The sequence below is a fragment of the Syngnathus leptorhynchus genome, chromosome 5 (assembly GCF_054491065.1).
Source record: "Syngnathus leptorhynchus isolate UIUO chromosome 5, UIUO_Slep, whole genome shotgun sequence".
NCBI classification, from domain to species: Eukaryota; Metazoa; Chordata; class Actinopteri; order Syngnathiformes; family Syngnathidae; genus Syngnathus; species Syngnathus leptorhynchus.
This window is the reverse complement of record NC_141199.1, coordinates 9,023,380-9,043,942: the sequence shown is the minus strand read 5'-3', so window position 1 is coordinate 9,043,942 and position 20,563 is coordinate 9,023,380. Positions and strand designations below refer to the sequence as shown.

Below are 20,563 nucleotides of genomic sequence, written 5' to 3'. Positions count from 1 at the left end.
TTTCTCACCCGTGTAATCTCACAACTCCCTTTTCTTCCCACTCATCCCTTTTTCCTGGACACCCTTTCCTCCGGCTCCATCCCTCCCCTTCATTACACCCACTCGCCATCTTCCTTACTCCCATCTCTGCAGCATCCCCCTACTTCCCCTCCCTCCCTCCCTCCCTCTTCATGGCCTTATCTTATGAATATCGGTAACACACTGGGTAAGAAATTGATCCTCCCCGCCTGTCTGTGGCCACTGCCACAGCGCATTAGCCTGTGTGATGGGTGCGTATGTGCGTGTGTGTGTTGTTGCTTGAGGCAGAGAAATAGGAGGGAGGATGGAGGAAGAAGGAGGGAGCAAGAGGAGGAGGAGGAGGGTAGGGTGGAGGGTTATTTGCATATCATCAAAGTCGGAAAAGGGAGCGTAATGAGGAGAGAATGTCTGTGGATGTGTGTATTAGGAGTGGCTCTGATGAGTGTGAAATTACTGAGCAAAACCAAGAGAATAATGTTGAGAGTTAAACTGGGCTGGGCTGGTTTTAATGGGATGGGTTAAGTGCAAACACACAAAATTACACACACACAAACGTACTGTATGTATATATAGAGCCTAGAATCTAGGCCCGACTGCAAGCCAGAGTACATAGTTGTGACATTGATCTGAAATATTTTGACTGGAAAAAAAAAGTGTATTTCTTACGCTCGGATTCCGTACTCAGCTCTATATAGAATTTTTTTTTTACCCGAACGGTAAAACGTGGCAAGAACTAAACATGTGATCCGATCTAAGTATTTCTTGTTAAGTATCTTTGTGTTACTATCCAGCAATAGGAAATTGCATGAAACTTTTTCGAACACAACAAATATCTACGACAAACTTCCAACGCTGGATGAAACAGCTGCAATCGGTAGGCTTGGTATTTGTAAATAAATAATTTAAAGCCCCTTTTAGCCTGCCTCTTTGCCATCCAGCTTCCGATTTAACAGACACTATTAATCGAACGTAGATATAAATGCTCCTTCGTTTTATCTCATACGTTTGTTATTTCGAATATGAGATTATATGACAACGTATTATGCCCACTGGAGTTGTATATCTATGTTTTTTCACGATCTGAGAACATTTATCAGGATATGTGGCGTGAGTAATGGACAAATCGGCAATCTATTGCTCTGGTCTGTTACAATCCGACCAGCGTTGACGGTCTGTCACATTTCACGCTGACACCAAGCGAACACTCGGAGCTCAGACACACATACACACACGCTGTAATATCGACAGATTGAAGTCAGGAGTACGAGTCCACGAGATCACGTTGCAGGTTGGTAGTCGGAAAAACTCGGGAAGATTACAGAAAAGACGATAAACCATAAATACCGTTCGTTATTTCTTTGTAATTTCAGGCTGGCGACTTTTTGATTGCCCTCTTTTATGTCTTTACCCCTGTTAAGCAAAGAAACGTGACCGGCGATTGTAGTTGGCTCGACTAACTCTAAAGTTTTCCTCCTTTTTTCTCCTTTTCGCTCACAACCACGCAGTTTAAAGGTATTTTAGGCGTGGGTGGCAAGCAACTGGATCCCCCCCCCCCCCCAATCGTGTTGGTCGCTGTAGGAGGAGGGGTTGCGATATCTTTTCAAGCTAGCGAACGGCACTACGTAGACCCGCGTAACAAGTTTAATTTGTTGCTAAAGTGATCAAACTTGTAATAAAGTCAGTTCGGGAATCAATTAGGATGAGAAAGCGAATGCGTAGTTATATGAAATATATTTAGAAAGCAGTGTGTTAAGCGCACTTAACGTTAGCCAGCTCCCAACAAGATCACAGCCTGGGAGCGAGCGAGCCACATCACTCTATCACATGTTTATGTTTAAAAGTTGTTCAGTGAGTATTTTCACGTATGCGGGAAGATGGATGATAGTTTTAGTCGTCTTTTAACCCACTTCGATTTAAAGAGTGAACGACGTTGTTTACTTGATCACACCAACTATATCTTAAAGCTGTAGGGAAAGTATGAAATGGTCTTTTGACAGTCGCAATGTGATGTTAACTGTGGTTCTTTTTCTGTTAACTGTGTCTCAACTACGACAAGCATCCTATCTAAGTGCAAACCAGTCGAAAAGAGGAAGCCGAGGAAATCCCCCAAAAGGAAATGCCAATCGCAGCCACTGGCCAGCCGACGACTCAAGAGCCCAGAGTGTGCCCCCGGCTGCCTTCCACCCCTGAACCGGTCCCTAAAGGGGCTGATTTATTTGAAGAGGCGGGGGCGGCGGAGTCGGCGGAGCGAACAGAGTACGGGGGCGCGGAGGGGGCCAGAGGCGTCGGGGGGTATAGTTACAGCCACAGCGGCAGTCGGAGCTTACAGCCAGCATTCACCGACAGCTCTCCGCCGCAGTCTCCAGCCGCGTCCTCCTCTTTTCTCTTCCACCCCTTCCACGGCCACCAAATGGCAATGGAGCCCCCCAGGACCCGATCGCGGTCCCGGTCTGGATATTACCAGCAGTATAATGGTGGGAATGGAATTACTGGCAGCGGAGTGATAGGAACTAACCAGCAGAATCATCAGCAGCAGCAGCAGCAACAACAGCAGCAGCAGCAGCAGCACAGTGCCGGTGGTTGCACTCCCCTTGGGGCTCACAGCAGCCAAGCAGAGATCCAGCAGCGAGCTCTGGGAAGTAACGCCTCCCTTGGCATCCAGAGGCTTCCCCCTGTTCTTGGAGCTCTCCGCATCCCAACTGAAGGTACACTGCTGTGTATGTGTTTATGAATATTTAGAATATATACAAAGATAAACAGTTTGTGAAACATTACCATATTGTGTTCACTTAAGTCGGGATTTACTTTTGTGGAGGGGTGTCAAGCTGTCATTGCAAATCATTGTGAAAAATTTGTACTTATATCTTTGTTATTACGTCCATACAATTGCAACTGCATTTTATTGTTCATTAATTGTACAGAATACATTTTTTTATTACATGCATACTTTGAAAACAAATCATGTTCATTAGTGGTAACCAAGTGCAAAAGATCTACACACATCCATTTATTTTCTATGCCGATCATCCTTTTGAGTTAGTTGCAGGGACCTGGAGCCCATCTCAACTGACTTTGGGCAAAAGACAGAGTATACCCTGGATTGGTCACCTGTCAATCACCGGGACACATAGAGGCAAATGACAATTTGTTACTGAACACCCACTGCCAGCATGCAAGTTGAGCAACTTGCCTAGGTTCTCCCCGCTTCTCACTTTAATTCAAGTGAAATTGGCTTCTGGTCATACATATCATAATGAGGATAAGCTATATAGAAAATGGATGGCAAATTCAGTTTATGTGGGTGGAGAAAAAAAAACTTTATCAGGTCAAGAATAATTAAAAAAAAAAAAAAATCTGATGTGTTTTTTCTGCCAAAATAGAAAGAACAAATCAATTTAGTAAGAAACATGAAATTGACACACGTGAATTGCTTTAGTGGTCCACAAGAAATGGTGCAGTGGGCCGGATATGGGCCCTGGGCCTTGATTTAGACACGTGGTTTAGTGGGATTATTTGACTTTTTTTTTTTTAATTCAATCTGTAGACTAACATGGCAAAATGTGCATACTGTAATAGAATTTAAATAGCATGGGTTTGTGTTTTGCAACAGGGCTGCAGTTTGGATGTGTGGCTACTGTTAGCAACACAGAAGGCAATTGAACTACAGCAGTCTGTACAATGTGAACTGTCGTAGCCTAAAGCCGATGCGAATGTGCGTGCATTACATTGCTTCAAGGAAAGTCGTTTGGACGCAGTCACAGAAAATTTAAATAGCACGCCTTTTAAAGATGTGATTTTTATTTAATCCATTTTGATCCCACCAGGACAGTTTGTGAAAGACAAAATTATTTGTACTTGCAATTTGTTGTACCAAAATTTATGTAGCGGATAATTCAGCATCCTGTCTTTCTTTTAATTAGCATAATAATCTGACACTAAATACTCAACTAATGCACTTTTTTTCAATACAACCCAATCATAAAATCTAATGTCGTATTGCTTTCAAGAGATTTCATGGCTTTTCACAATCAACACCCAGCTGTCCTAGATGGTCATGCTGTGCGTCACTCATACTGTAGTTATTAGATTTGTACGACTTGGCTGCAAACCCAGCAAGTGTGTACTTCTTGCTGTAAGATTTTGAGTAGCCTACATGCTGTGTCGAGAGGAAAGGTTTCGCTCAGATTCTTGAAACCATGTATTAGGAAATATATTTGACGGTTGTATGTGAAGTAAAGTAGATTGTAGGCCAGTTACCTTTTCTTACATTTGGATGGTAAATTGTACACTAGTGTACGTATGCGTAATATAAAAACATGCCTCTGATGAGCTACATCAGCAACCATCATGTTGATCGGCTCAGTGAAATAAGACTTTGAAGCCCCGTATTTCATACGGCACAAATTACTTTTGACAGCCACTTAAAGATTTTGGCACTCCCTGTCTATATGTAACCATTGTATTAACTTTCTTTTGCTGCACTGAGAAGTTTCTCAGTTCCATGTCTAATGCAAGTGTGGGTCTACTAATCAATACTCCTGCTGCTTTCCATTTTGTGTGATTCTACAAAGTGCCTCAAAATGCATTTTGAATGGTTTTTTTTTTTTTTTTTAGTGAAAGGTTTTGGGTTGAAAATCAATGAATGTTAGTGGGCGTCAGATATACAGTAGCCCATGTGGATTTTGGCTATTCGGAAGCCAGCCTGGTGCCTATCCCCCGTGAGTAGTGGGGTCCATTTTACTATATGCATAAGTCACATGTCCAGTTTAAGACTCCTATACGGCAACGTCCCAATTCATTCTGTCATGCAGGAGTCATAAATACACACATCAAATTTTTGTTTAAAATTATTTTGAAAAGGTTCTAATCCAAGTATTATTTTCTATTGAGCTCATTGTTACCAAAAATGTGTATTTGTTAGATAAATCGAGTAATTGTACACGTTACTAGATTGATCACCCATCACAACGAAACTTAATATGATGACCTAAAAGAAAAAGCAACTCTCTTTTTTTTTTTTTTTTTCTCTCTCTCTGCTGCCCAACGAGCTTCAGAGGGGGATTGAGCAGCCTGAACCAAGTCGCGGTCTCCGGTTTTATTCATTTATTCGTTCATTGTTTTATTTTAGACATGGGTATAACTCCATGGAGAAACTGTGCAACCTCAGACGCCAGAGCAAACTGATCATCGGGTGTGTTTTGGTGTCTTAAAACCCGGAAATATATTTATAGCGTATGTGAAAGCTTATGTTGACGTAGCCAGCCACCAGGAAATGTGCAAAACGTCTGGTTCTGAAATGCTTAGGAGTCTCTCCATAAATAAATTCATGTAGTTTCTTCTTCAACTCCTGTACTGAGATTGAGGAGCTGATGCAGTTTTAGGCGCTGTGTGTTTTTGCCGGCAGCCATTTTTGCCGAGCTGAGTGGGCATGTAGTAACAACAAAGTGGGCATGTACTTGAATAATGAGCCAAAACCTTCATCACCACAGCACCAAATTTAGTTCCCCTCGTTTCTGCATGTCTTTGCTTTTTCAATGGCTGTTGTCAAACATGTCAGGGACTAGCTTTTATTATACGTAAAATGGTGGCAAAAAAAATATCTTATGATGGAATAGGAACATGAAGTGAACAAAGCCAAACTCAAATGAATCAACCTTCAAACAGGCCTGATACACCATTCAGAATAATCAACAGGCAAATCCCTCTTAATGCTTGACATTAGCATTATGCTATTAGCAAATATTCAAAGGCTTGCAAAGCATACATCTCTTTCATGACACAAATTCTTATAAAAGATTCATCTGTTTCTTTTTGGTTAAAAGATGTTTTAGCATATTGAACAGTCTCATATGGCCATTGTGGCAGCTGGCCGGTTGTCTCTCTTTATTTCAGCCTCTCCCCACTCTCAAAATGAACCGGGCTTGAGAGGCGAGTTGACATTTCAAGTCTATTCACCTGCATGAGGTGTGGAACCTAATGTTATTCTGTACAGTACTGTACTTTCAGTTTGTCCCTCTCTTTTCCAGTGTTTTAAAATTTTTTGGGCTGAAATTTCTTGGAATGTATTGTGGAAGTATGCTTTCTTTATCCTTTTTGATATTATGTCATATTAATAATTAAGTCATTGATGGGTCTGTGCAGCCAATGTGTGTTTAGTTCCCCCTCAGTGACGCTGTTTGGTTGTCTGTCTCTGTTTGTGCCCTATGACTGACTGGCAACCAGTTTAAGGTATTATTCAAATATTTATTTGATAGATTGGGGTTTTCTTGTATCCACACACATTTTTTGTGTGTGTGAATAGGAGACCTCTTATCTTCCTAACAGTTTTGGCCATCAACACTCTTGAGCTGTCACCACTTCCTATTGTGAGACCCTCTTGTTACTTGATCACACAAAACTGAAGAGCCAAGTGTGTCTGACGCTAGAGTACTTAGGTGTTTATAGCTCCTGAAGATGGAGAGACGACGGCTCGCTTGAAATTGCACGCGAACATTTCAGTCTACGGGCGGCATATAAGACTTATGTAATAATCTGAGCTTTTATTTCGGACAATAATATTTATATCAGTGTTGAGTCAAGATGACCCATTTTACATTAGAAACATCTCATGGATAACCTGTAAAGAAAAATATCTAAAAATCTGAGACAAAGTGCGGGAGGCTGCTGGATTGGTCCTACTTTATAAGAACCAAATTTTTCCCTAATTGGTCATCTGGTCTTATTCTGGCCCAGCATGTCTTTTCCCTTTCACGTTCATCTCTTGGTTGCCTTTGGATCAGGCAACCCTTTCTGTGCTCCTCTGGTCTATTTTTGCTGGCCTTCTCGTGCACATTTGTCTAATGGAAAGATCGTTTTAATGGACTGCCCGGAGCACCATAGGGACAGGCCCTTGTGCCACTCTACCTTTATTCCACCACTCGCTGCCTACCCGCTCCATCCTTCTGTTTGCTACAGAAGCGGAAACATGTACTACTCTGTTTTGTTCTTTCCTTTGTCTTGTCGCCCAGGCAACCCCCTCTGGTTTGGAAAAGTAAACCTCTTTAGCTTGGGTTGACCAAGTAGTCTGAGTTCCCGTCATCGCTCCGGATAAAAAGCAAAGCACTCTGATGAGAGCATCACGGGGGAAGATACGAGACCTCAAATTAGCCCTGGGTCAAACGTATGGACTCTGATCTGGTTTGGGAGAATAACACTGTTAGATGGGTATTTTGAGTAATTATCATGCTGAACCATCACATTTCATCTTCAATGTGCCATCATTTTCTTAATATTGGTAAAAAAAATGGTGCTTTTTTGGGGCTATATAGCCATTTTAGATCTAATTCACTTTCAAAATGTGGACTAAGGTATTAAATCTCTGCCCTGCTTTGTACAGAATCAATTAAGAGTTGTGTTCACTGGCAGAGGAAATCATAGACTTCCTTATGGGTGTGTTTTCTCGGTATGCCGGTGCTAGGTGTGTGTTTGCGTGCATCCACAGTTTGCCTGTTGCGTGGTCGGCTTAAGCTGATAAGCGCTGACAGAAACGTACTTGCATAGGAAATTGCATAACAGCAGAAATTGTCCTGTCTGTGCACGTTAGTCAATAACCGGATGGAAGGTGAAGCAAGAGAAAGCCGATGGATGACATACCAAACAGACACACCAGTCAAATAAAGTTAAGATCAACTCATGGAATTTAGTTGACGTCGTGATTTGCGACGTAGTCCGACGGGTAGTAAATGTAGATCAACTAGGCTTTTTTGTTTAGGGGACATTTTTTCCATATGTAATAAACCACAAGCCCCAGCTGTCACTGCTTCATCCAGGAAATGGGTTTGGTGGAGACATTTGACAGCGTAACGTCTTTTACCTAAGAGTGAACAAACAGAAAGCCTTTCGTTTATTTTTCATGATTAATTATTAGGAATTGGAGACGTAAGAAATCGGTGGGGTTACTGAAACAAACGGTGAGCGCTTGAATAGGGGAGAGGCAGAAGGTGAGATTCACGGGCAGGTAAAGCCTGGGCAGATGTTACCTAGCCACCTATCTTGTGTGACCAAGGTGTGAAGTGCGCTTTGACGTGTGTTCAGGAGATAGTTTGATGTGTGTCGACGTTAACTTGCGCTTGTCACATGCTCAATCAATATCTCCTCTTTACATTTCATTAATTACATGTGTAAATAGAACTTTCTGTCCAATTTATGATTAAGGTTTGCAGCAGTGTTTCAAGACAATGATAAAATACTTCACACTCCAGTGACAACCGGTGATGATTGTAAAATATCCCTTCCTCTCAATGAATTATTTAGTGCCATTGTTGGACTGAAAATGGTCCAAATCCTGATTTCATCCTTTGTCCAAATTTGAATTTGAGCTGAGGTCTGTGCTCTAGTTGTCTGTACAAGAAACTCTTTTTGTTTAGTTGCCCATGTGTAACTAAGGATGTGGATGGATATTGAGTGCATTTGACCACCAAATATCAGCTCCTTGTCATTGACCTGAAAGAAAGTGGCCCGTTAGATGCTGAAAAGAGGTGGACACAGATGATGTGTTAGTGCAAAGCATAGATAGTGGATGCTGTGAAATGAAGCAGCAGGGGTGCATGGCACAGAGAGAGAGAGAGTCAGGATGGCAGATAGGGGAAAAAAGGGGAGGGTGATGAAGTGATGGGGGTGTCTAAGGGAAGAGCAGAGTGGGATGAAAAAAGGGAGGAGAGGTGAAGGAAATAGATAGAAATAGCTGATGCACTCAGAGGCATACAGAAAATCAATAGCAGTCAAGAGGGGAAGCCACAACCCCCATCCAGTGCCCCTGCTCTCTTCTCTCACCTCGCTCCATCCTTCTGTTTTTTGAACTCCCTCAACTCTATCTCTCCCTCTTCTGACTTTTTCCCTCCACCTTTGTCACTCTCACTGCATTTTCAACCTTGTCCATTGCCTCTCTCCCTCCCTATGGTGTTCACGAGATTCACGCTTGTCACATACAGTAAGTAGGTCGTACATATCTACCTTCAGAGATGTGATTGGACGATCTGTTTGAAAATATTGCATATTTTTTTTCAGCTGTAAATCGCGCCAGTCACTTGGTAGAAAGCTCAACAAGTTCTCTTGCCAGTGAGGCTCAACACGAGCCAAAGTGAGTTTTTGCTGGGAGCTGGCAGAACTGAGTCTGTTTTTCTGAATTGGAACACATTGCTATTTGTTTCTCTCCTGGAGCTCCTGCTTGAGAATAATGGAGACATAAGGTTGCGGCGTAAAAGGAGCTCAAGACCGCAGACGATGCACATGGAACATTTCACGTGTGATTTAAAATGTCATTTGATTCATTCCTTCTTTTTCCACCTACTGTTCTAAGCTCCCCTCAGCAGAGTGTGTTTGCTATATGCAGTCTGTGTTCATCCAACAGAGGACATGATGTCATCTAGACGTTCCAAACCTGTTCTCTAACTTCTGCGCTCCCAAGGGTGACTGTGACTGAATGACTGGCCTCCGACTCAATTTACCGGACTCCGACAATGTGCAAGCGAGCGCCTATTCAGGAAGCAAGCAGGGCTTTTTGCCTATTGTGAGTGGTGAATGAGTGTTCTGCACATGCAGTCACTGAATCCCATGAATACTTCACCAGTCCGCTGGCCCGGGTCATCTAAATGAAAACACACGTTTAATACTGGTTTTTCTCGACGTTAATGTTAGCTTTACTTACCTCAACCTTTTCCATTCGTTTAGCATTTTGTGCTCTGGGGAGTGGAGTAGGAGCGGAAAGGCTCGCTTAAGGAGCGAGGAATTTAGTGGTTCAAACGTTAGTCCGCCTACTCCTTTGTTGTCAATCATGGATTTTCTTCAAAGGGGAGCACTAGAGCCGAAAGAGTTCTGCAAACAAACTGCCATTAGGTGGAAAAAAAAACATCTTTTAAAAGACATTTTGGGTATGTTTTTTCTTTTTTAGTTCAATGTTCTTATAGTAACGGTAGCTGTATGTGGTGCACCCTTGGGAGTGCTTACCCTTGGACTGTATTCTAGTGCCACCATCTGTGGTGAGAACGTCCCCAGCTAAACCACGCGTGCGTTCATGGCAAAGGCAAAACAAAAGCCAGACTAGAATAGAAGAGACAATAAAATAGATAAGACAATAAAAAGATGAAAGGATTGTAGCGGGAAAAAAACAAACGAGTAAAAGTCTTAGCCATGATGCAACTGGCGGTATCATCAGAAAGCTTCGCTAAACCGGGATTACCTTGTTGATTTTACATGCGTGTGTGTGTGTGTGTGTGTGTGTGTGTGTGTGTGTGTGTGTGTGTGTGTGTGTGTGTGTGTGTGTGTGTTGTATTGCTGATCCGAGACAAGACTGTACCATATGTGTTTTGGTCACTTTTGTGCGACACAAAGGTCCAATTTGCACAAACAACAGTTTTTTTTCCCCCCTGTGACGTAAGAGTCAACAGAAACAACAGAAGGATTAAATGTTCAATTGTAGCTGGAGATAAACAAGAGAATGAATTTCATGTAATGGCGTCATCGTGTTGAAATTTTATTTTTGATCTTCTGAATCATGACTGGTCGGTCCTATTTCTTGATTCTTTTTGGCATATAGTATGGCATTCCACATGAATGTGTGAAATTCATTTTGTTACGGATGTTGTTGTTACAGATGCAGGCTTTGTTCCCACTGTGTTGAATTCTTCTTTTTACTTTTTGTAGGAGCCTCAGATGTGTCTTACCATTGCCACCAAGAGCATACATACAGGGAGAGGGACAAGGTAAGCTGCTTTTTTTAAATTTTATATTTCTTACTGAAAGTTGATCGACAATACTGTTTTGGCAGTCCATTGCCAACTATAACTTTTGGAAATCAACTTTTGGTATCAAAGTGAATGTTTTTTTTTTTTTGAAAAGGCGGCATGCACATTACAATATTCTCTGTCTAGGATCGCCAGAGGCCATCTTTGATAAGATTGTCACTAAGTATGAAACTTTTTAAAAAGGCAAAGAAAACAAGTATTCACATTTTGCTAGATGGCTGTAAATGTATAGGAATTCTATGCTTCACACATTGAATGTCTTTTCCTTTCTTTGACTCATGTTACTCTGTAAGGACATGGTCAAATTTATTTACATTTCAAGGGATATTGATAGCATTTCATAAAAAGAAAATACAGCAACATAGTAAAAATCATCAAATGTGCATATTTAAAGCAGGCCAATTGATTGCAAAGCAGTGGAGGAAAGAAGAGGTGGGTAGGATGCTGAGGAAGGTGTTGCAAAGAGCTTGCATGGAGGGGAGGAAGGGTGGTCGCATGAGGCCAAAAGCAGGGAGGGGGCTTTGCTAATGATTTCACTTCCAGCTGTGGGGCTTGCTTGGAGTGAGAGAGGGGAAGGAAGAGAGAAACAGTGGCAGATGAAACAAAATGAGCTTTCAAATCTCGTTAATAGAAAGAGAATAAGTGGGGGAGGGAGGAATAGGTGTTTGTGGAAGCATGCATGCAAATAATAATGATTTTGCTCAAGCAAATAACCTTATTTGCGCCGCACCCACAATTTTCGACTGACAAACTTCAACTTGGTCCTTGTTCTTTTACTAAGGTGTGTCTCAGCCTTCCATCTAATTTGGATGGCGGCATTGAAAGCGAGGTCTGAACAGCTGCCTGCTGCAGTTAGTCCATGTATGCAAGTGTGGACATAGCCAAGCAGAGCATGGCAGGGTGTGTCTGTTCTTATGCTTCAGGATATCTTTGCTGCCTCAGGTTTGCTCTCAACTAAATGTGCACAGAGCAAAATAAAAAAAGCAACAAGGAAGTGTGTTTGTGGTCCTCACATTGCAGAATGTGCTGTATTATCACCCCCAGTGCAGATCACAGTGTTTCTAAGCTGTGCTGGAAGGAACTGCGTGTGTTCATCTTCTGTCAGCAGACATGTTTTTTTTTTTTCTCTCCCCCCTTTTACGTAGACCGTGGCATTTTTGGGTTTAGAAACATGTCTGGACGAGAAGTGTGTTCTGAGAGAGCATTCTGGTCCAACATAAGCCCATGTAAAGCCATATTGCTGGAGGACTCACAAACACACACATTCTCTCTTTGTCTGACAAGACCTCACTCCCCATAACGTTGGTAGGCAGGCCCATCAAAGTTTCATACTAATGGGCAATGCGTGTGTGTGCGTGCGTGCGTTTGTGTGCGAGAGTGACACACAGCCATGTTATCTAAAAAACTCTTGTCATGTTCCCTCAAATTTCAGGCCGCGTCTTGGATAGGAGAGGCATGCGTTGCAAAAGGGGAAAGCGCAAGGATAAGGGGAGACTATAGAGGAATTAAGCTTATCTGGTGTTAGAGTGCTGGTGCGAGGGATGGGGGTGGTCGAGGAGGGTTTTGGTAGCATCTGTGGAAGGGAGGGGTGGATGTCATCCTCGGGATGGAAGAGGCTTGCTTGAATATGAAAATGGGCATAGTGGTTGTCCCAAGGGTTTTGGGGTTGGGGTGAGCTTAGAATGGAGGATGCAGAGTGTGGGGGTCAGAAGAGGGGGTGGTAAAAGAGGCACAGGAAGGTGATTCCAGTGTGGGGGTGGAATGCAGGTGCCTGCCTCTAAGAAGTACAGTAAATGAAGTAATATTGCGCAATACATGCTTGGTAGCATTTAAAGCATTTTTTTTTTTCCTCACAGGAATGCTGTATATGTACACCACAAAACTTAATCTGATAAAACAATGACAAACACTCAGTTGCTCATAAGACATTAAGTATAAGTAGCACATGACTTGGGTCCAAATTTAGGTCACTGCTGTATTGCATGAAAATGATTTACAAAAAAAAGGAACACACACAGTAACATCGATGACTGTCTGGCCCTCCGCTTCAATGCTGCACACTGTGCTTAAAAACAAAACAACAACAAACCCTTTCTGACTTTCACCTGCTGTCATAAAACGTTGGGGCTGTTGTTGACGAATGCATTCTTGTCGGTTATTTTGGGCGATGGGTTGTAGTTGTTAAGACTGTCTAATGTATGTAGGCCAACATCATTATGTGGTGAAAAACTACATGTCATGTTTTGTATTTCAAAGATCTCATCTGATTGATTGAACCAGTGGGAATTGTGCTGAGATCATTCTGATGTTAAGTTTATGAAGTTATTTTAGTTACATAAATTACCAAAAGGCTGCATTCATTCATTCATTTAAAGTTGCCGCACACAGCACAACTTTTGGCTGACTGAATGTGGTGTCTTTAAGTCTTGAGTGAAAATTCAGGCTTGTTACAACAGCGCAGTGGGCCTCAAGCAGCTACAGTAGGTATTGTTCTTTATAGGCTGTAGAACACAAACAGTGGCGGCTCTCCATATGTGCCTGTGTATGTCTGGAGGCGTTTCCATAACTGTGTGTGTGTGTGTGTGTGTGTGTGTGTGTGTGTGTGTCTATGTGTGCGTGCGTTCATGTTTTATGTGTGTTTCTCTCTGCAGCCTGCTTTCCAGCTGTTTCCTTTTAGCTATTGCACTGCGCTCAAGGTTGCTGAGCTGTGTGTGTATGTGAGTAAAAAGTCACAGCCGCTGAGTCATTTTTAATTTTTTTTTTTAAATCAGACAATGTGTTCTTCATATGAAGAAGGTAGTAAGGGGGGGATAGGTTTTGTTAAAGTTGCTGGCTCTAAATTTCTCCTGCTACTCTAGGTTGTCAAACCCTGGTGCACTCAAGGTTGAGTGGAAATTCTCAAGTTGCGCATAATCTGGTTTCAGATGCTGTTCTAATTCCTTTTAAACTGTGACTGATTTTGAGTCGCCACTCATTTTTATTCGAAACTGGCACATAAGTGTAAATAAATAACTACAATTCTTAAAGAAGCTACGTCATGCTATTTTCAACTGAAACGGTTTTGCGTGACATTCGAGTTCATATTTTCTTTATTCTCAAGCCCCCCAAATTCTGAATGAAGAGCAACACTGGTGGCAAAGAGTCAAATTATTCTACTCCATGTGGTCTAGCACGTGGACTGGAAGATGACTGGGTGCTGACACACGCGCTTAGGAGCTGAGTAAGAGTCATTGCCTTACTGTAAGTGATGTGACTCACAGATGACTTGATAGCACCACCTACTGAGGATTTACACTTTATCCCAAACCTGGATGACGACTGTAGGTATGTGCTTGTGTCAGTTTTGTGTCGCAATCTTTTTGGTTGAGGGTGTGGATGAATGACTCCCTTATGGGCCCGTGAGAGCGCGTCTTGCCTTTTTGCTCATTTCCCCCCTGCGAGAGGAAGCGACCGTGAGCACTGGTGGTGCAATGAGCTCGCACTCTCACACACCAACAGAGGTGTGCACATACAGGAAATGCCATGAGCCACAAAGGCGCTTAGTGTCCGAGCAGTTGTATGGATTGTTGGCCAGAAGGATGGAAGAGCACAGTGAAATTGATTTGATTGGAGTGCCATGGGTCACTAACCACAGCCCCCTTTCTCCCACCCTCCCTCTTCCTTTCTCGCCTCTACTTTTCCACCCCTCCCACCACAGAGTGAGGAAACCCCCAGTCCAAAGCGCCAGAGGCTGTCTAGTCATGCTGTCTTGGAACAGCTAACTTCTTCCGCACCACCGCCATCCACCCCTTCTCCCCCCATTCGCCCTTGGGAGCTGGGACCTCCAAGTAGGAGAACGTCTCACCCCCACGCACACTATCACCAAGAAAGATCCCTCACACCAGCTCGCCACAGACGCAGGTAGGTAGCTTTGAAGATTTTCACTGCGGCTGATTTCTTCGTCTAAAATCGGTTCATTACCAAGTTGAACCCTGCAAGTTTCACACGGGCATTCGCCGAGCCCTCGTGATTCTTTCAAACTTAAGTCGTGCACAAAGCAAACAATACATCAGTGTCACACAAAATGATCCTGTTCAAACTAAGATCAAAACTAAACCAAAATTAAGTATAAAAAATAAATTATACAAATAAAATGAATTTGACTAAATTTTTTTGGTTGCTCTCAATACTCCCCCCCCCCCCCCCCTTTACAATGGTAAACAAAAAAATAAGCAATTACACGTCTTTTTTCATATCACAATGAATAAGAAAGTGTTTCACATACAGGAAGAATAAAGACTAATTACCGTAAAGGTGTGGTAAGAAGAAAAGGGAGCTCATCATTATTGTTCCAGGAAGTTTTTTTGGTACTTCCCACGGTTCATAATTAAGCTAAGTTCATAAGTTAAGTTCATAATTATTGCTCAGACGATCATAGCAAATTTAGAGACTTTTTATATAACCTCATGATTATAGCAATAATATTGCCTCAAGTTAAAAAATGCACCTTGGCAAATGTCAGTCATATGATTTCCGCAACAAACTCCTTTCTTTGTATGTTTAGCGTCCTAGAATTGTTTACTAGGACAATGTAGTGATAGAGGGAACGATATTTTGTTGACACAAAATTCGCTCCGGCCTCTTCTGCTCCTACTATTTCCGGCATATTTAGTCAATCTGCACATGTCGAAGATATTTTGTTCTGATCAAAAGTGTGATGCATAAACGAGCAAGTCCTAATCAAATCACTATATCTAGTGCATCGGATCATAATTTTATTCCCAACTCTGATCGGATTGAAGAACTTTTGTCTGTCAACATAGCCACTCGAAGCTTGAGGTCCAGAACCACCATTTAAGATGTTGCCATTTGCTGCATGATCCCTAAATGTAATCAATTGATCCCCCTCCCAGCCCCCCTGTCAGGCGTCAGCGTGGCCGCCTCCTCAGACCGACTCGCCACTTGCCTCCCCATCACCACCCCTCGACACAAGGTCCCGGTCCCCACCCGTTGCCATCAGAGCTCCAGGATGAGAATTTCGCGCGCAACCCACATTCCTCGACGCACCAAACGTACCCAACGCACACCTACAGTCACCCCCCTCCACATGGAAGTGGGGGTTCAGAGGATCCCCGAGCATTCCATCCTCCCACCTTATCCCCCCGACTACTGCACCCAGCTGCGCATCACCACCACCACCACCATCATCACCATCAGCAGCAACAGCAGCAGCAGCAGCATCACGCAACGTCACAGCAAGGGGCCATGGTCCTGGACTTGCATGAACAGGTATGCTTTAGATCCACTTGTTTGTGTCTGTGCCCCCGGGCCGCTTCACGTGTGTTTTAACTGTTGGATTGCGTCTGTCCAGCTTCAGCAGGGCAGCGTACCAGTCTCTTACACCATGACCCCTGTCGCACCTCACGGCCTCACAGCGCCGCTGTGTAACGGTCAGCACCTTCCCCCCAGCTGCTCTTCGCAACAACAAGTTCCTGCCTGCAGTGTGGTATTCAGCACTGGACAACACTACCACCCGGTGAGAGCGCAGTGGTCCGTCTGTGGGTGGCTTCGAGCTGCAGATGAGAGATCGTTTTCTTGTTTGACATTGCCACCTTGTGACAGGATGTGGTATGTCAGGATCATTGACTGACCACTTTTTTTTTTTCTTCCCCTTTTTGTGGTGTCCTTTTTCAGATGCTACAGGCTTGTTCGATGCAACATTTGCCAGTGCCCTATGCCTTTCCCTCTCTGCTGTCCAGCGACCCTCAGTTTCTTCTGTCCCCTCCGCCTCATCTCGCTCATCACCCGCCCCACCTCCACGCGCACAGTCAGTTCTTGCCGTTCCAGACACAACAGCCACGATCGGTAATAAATCGACCTTGCTTGTTCTTAACTTTATTATCCATTGCTTTGTTAAGATCAATTGGATGCTTTTTCACAGCCCTTACAAAGGATTGAAAATGAGGTTGAACTTCTTGGAGAACAACTCTCAGTCGGTGGAGGCTTTGGCTATGGTCATCACCATCACCATCATCACCAGCCTCCCTCCACCCTTCCACCCTCCACACCACTCCAGTTTCTTTCACACCATGACCCCCTTTCACAAGAGCTCTTCACGGTGGTAAGTGCATGGATTTAGGACTTTAATGTTGGGATTAAAATAGAATTAGAGTTTAATTTGCGGCAATTCAATATGTGGCTCTGATCTCCGACAGCCCTATCCACACTTTATGCCACGGCGATTCACCAGCCGGCGCTACCCAGCTCGTTCCCAGCAGGCTGTGCCTCCTTCAAGCTACCACCCGAGCTTCCTGCCTTATTTCCTGTAAGTGTTTTTAACCTCATCGTTTTTATTGGATCCATGCAGAAGAAGACGTCAGGGAAACCATTTCCTCTTTTAACCAGGTCCATGCTCCCAGTCCCACCAAATGTAGCTCCAGCCATTAGTCTTGAGCTTGATGTTGATGATGGAGAGGTGGAGAACTATGAGGTACTGTGACTATTGGTGATCTTGGTGTTTCCAGCATCTCTGTGCTGCTGAACATGCAACTGTTACAGTTCCTTTTCTAAGCATTGTGCCCTCTTGTTTTATATGTAACTTCTAGGCCTTGCTGAATCTTGCAGAGCGTCTTGGAGAGGCCAAGCCCCGTGGCCTCACTAAGGCTGATATAGAACAACTCCCATCGTACAGGTTCAACCCCAATAACCACCAGTCTGAGCAAACACTGTGAGTGTCTAAAAAAGTAGTGTAGGGTGGAAATGTTTTATTACTCTGGGTTTGGGACAATTGTTCTTTTTGCTTTTGATTACTTTTTTGGTGTTACATGTTAAAAATGATTCAATTCATCTCCCAGGTGTGTGGTCTGCATGTGTGACTTTGAGTCCCGCCAGCTCTTGAGGGTTCTGCCCTGCAATCATGAGTTCCATGCCAAGTGTGTAGACAAGTGGCTTAAGGTGAGTAGATTTAAAAAAAAAAAAACTCAAAATAATAGACAATGACGAATAATAATAATACTTTTGATGCTGGGATTTATTTGTAACTGAGCTAATATTCGTGCACTAGTTGATTCAAGATTTCTCATCTGTGCTTCGACCAGATGCAGTTTAAGACATGGCCCTCATCTCTTGATTATGTGTTATGTCCAGGCCAATCGAACGTGTCCTATCTGTCGGGCCGATGCATCCGAGGTCCAGCGGGACTCTGAGTGACCCTCCCGATTTCTCTTTGGATGCACCAGGCAAATGTTGAACTTCTCTCCGGCCATCACGCATATAGACAGACCAGTATTCCTTCACCGCACATCCAAAAGGACTATGACACTTTTCTGCATAGTGCTTCAAATTAGGGATAAGCCCCTCAACCTGCTCTGCCTTCTGTGCTGTCTTCACTCAAAATGGCCTTTGAAACGCGCACAGCACATTGTATTCGTAGAAAACAGAAGAGTCTGTATACAGTACTTGTAGTAACAGACTTTGCAGGAAGAATTGCTGTCCAAAGATTTTGTTCTTCCTGTTCTGGAAAAAAAAAAAAAAAAACTTAAACGGCACCAGTGGTGGGTGCGTCAATCCGTCAATCGCCATGCCATTATTATATCAGACCAGGCCAATCTGTCAGAGTCATAGGTGACAGCCAGCCTTTCAGTCCCACAGAATGCAATGACACTCTCCCATATTGTTTGTATTTTGATCATCACCACTCTCTTGTGTGTCTATTGTTTTTATTTTTTCTTTATTTGCAGGGATGAGAATTTTCCGCGGATTTCTGTGGGTTTTTTCGTCGAAAGTATCATTTTTATGAATCGTGTAAATCCGTTGAGAATTATTATTATTTTTTATATATATATATATATATAGGAAGGGGGAAGGGAAGCGGCCAGCCAGCTGGCCGGGCAACGTTAAGCCTCGGCGACTTTTCAGTGTTTTTTTCACATTTGTCATTCTCATCCCTATATTTGGCTGTGTCTGCTTGCGCGGCGCCTGAGTAAGTACGTTCTCGGCGCCGATCGACTTTTGCCAACGAGGGATGGACTTGGCCCATGTGGGTCGGCCTGAAATAATGATGGCATGCTAACTCGTAGAGTGACGCACCCACCACTGAATGGCGCAGACTGTCCTTGGCTTATTGCAATTGGTTATTACAATCGTTTAAGTTTCATTTCTGTATGTGTATTTTAGCATTCCTCTGTGTGAGATCAGTCTGTATGGGATGGAAAAAATATATTTTACACTGTGATTTGACCTTCGAGAGACGGAGTTTTGGAACAGCAAATAATATACTTTATGCTATGTAAGCTTGCTTGTTTTGTGTCTTCCCCAGTAAGTGGAGTGTGCCACATTACAATCTCCCTAACTCCCAACACACCAGAGCTGCTCTCTGTAAGGTTTATGTCCTAATGCCACAGTGTAAATCATATTAATCTTAGACACAGGAAAGGTTTTGTGGTGTAATTAACTATCACAATTGGGAATTGACTCAGTATGACAACCAAACATATGCTTTACAGAGAATGTACAATTTGCCCCAGACACGTCATCACACTGATATATTGAAATTAATTTTGGCTTCCCAAACTACTTTTATGTTATTTCTTTTAAATGTCATCCACGCTTTTTGTCTTCATCGTTTGTCATATCCATAGAATTTTTTTTTTTTCGGGTCAAAGGGGACTGGATGTATTATTCATCGTGTCTTTGAGTTGTGTTGTATTGTTTTCTGTGGCTTGGGTACACTAGTTACCTCAGTCCCACTATTTATGGCTTTCCAGACAATATTAAAACCATGAGCTATTGCATTTTGCTGAGTTTTTCACATGCAAGTTCTTTATTTCACTATGACATAGTATCATTTACATGGTGTCATAGTCGTTAAAATATGTATTATACCTGTAACCAAAATCATTTGAAGGCCTGTAATGTTGATGACATTTTTAATGAACGTTTGTACATTTTGTATGAGAGTTATTACTAGTTATACTTTATAAAGTAGTGCAATTACTTCCTTAATTCCTTACCCTTTTGTATTGCAAAAGCTGATTCAATAATAAATGTTTAACATTCTTCTCTTAATTTCTGTCTTAGCTTTTTGACTGCAGTTGAGTACCTCTTGGAGGAAGTGCCAAAAGGAACCGGATAAATGCGGTGCGGACCAACGGTCGTTAGAGGGCGCTAGCGCTATGCAGTTTGTGTTTCAGCACCGCAATAATAGTGTACCCATTAAAAACATTCACGATCAATGTTAAGTAAAATTTATACCACAGGTGTCAAACTCAAGCCCGCTGCATCATTTTATGTCGCCCGTGAAAGCAAATAATGTCTGTCATGACTCTTGCTAAAATTTCTATCAAATGTTTCTCATTTGCAATAAATGATATTTCCAAATATTTTATTTACAATCACTCGAACAATTATAGAAGATACTGCTATCATTGACATCTGAAAGCTTTGGACCTATCATTTTTTGTTAATATATGATAATTTGATGATTTTGTGTGATATATGAGCCGCATTTACAAAGTGGTCGTCGATCAAATTAAGTTTGACACCCTTGATGTATACCATCAGCAATCTCTAAGCTTTTATATCAAAACGATCGTAACTTGTCTTGGGAAGCTTTGAAGAACGTCAGACGTGCTATTAGGCCTTGGCTATAATGTAAATTTTCGTTGTATTATTCGTATATCCAATTCAACGTCATGTTATTTTGTTAAGATATTAACTTGTCTGTGTTATTTAATGTTGATGCAGTGTTTGTTTCCTCTATCATAAATGACAACCGCAACAGGTGG

General features: G+C 42.6%; 1 protein-coding gene across 1 annotated transcript; it reads left to right on the top strand.

Moving 5' to 3' along the window:
- The first annotated feature begins 1,178 nt into the window (after window positions 1–1,178).
- rnf38 (ring finger protein 38) lies at window positions 1,179–19,830 on the top strand. Its single transcript, XM_085912440.1, has 13 exons — window positions 1,179–1,306; window positions 2,075–2,723; window positions 10,699–10,757; window positions 14,497–14,699; window positions 15,692–16,067; window positions 16,150–16,314; window positions 16,473–16,643; window positions 16,720–16,899; window positions 16,994–17,103; window positions 17,184–17,268; window positions 17,384–17,505; window positions 17,633–17,732; window positions 17,925–19,830. The coding sequence occupies exons 2-13, from the start codon at window positions 2,135–2,137 to the stop codon at window positions 17,985–17,987; spliced, it is 2,223 nt and encodes a 740-aa protein (XP_085768566.1). The 5' UTR covers window positions 1,179–1,306; window positions 2,075–2,134; the 3' UTR covers window positions 17,988–19,830.
- The last annotated feature ends 733 nt before the right edge of the window (window positions 19,831–20,563 follow it).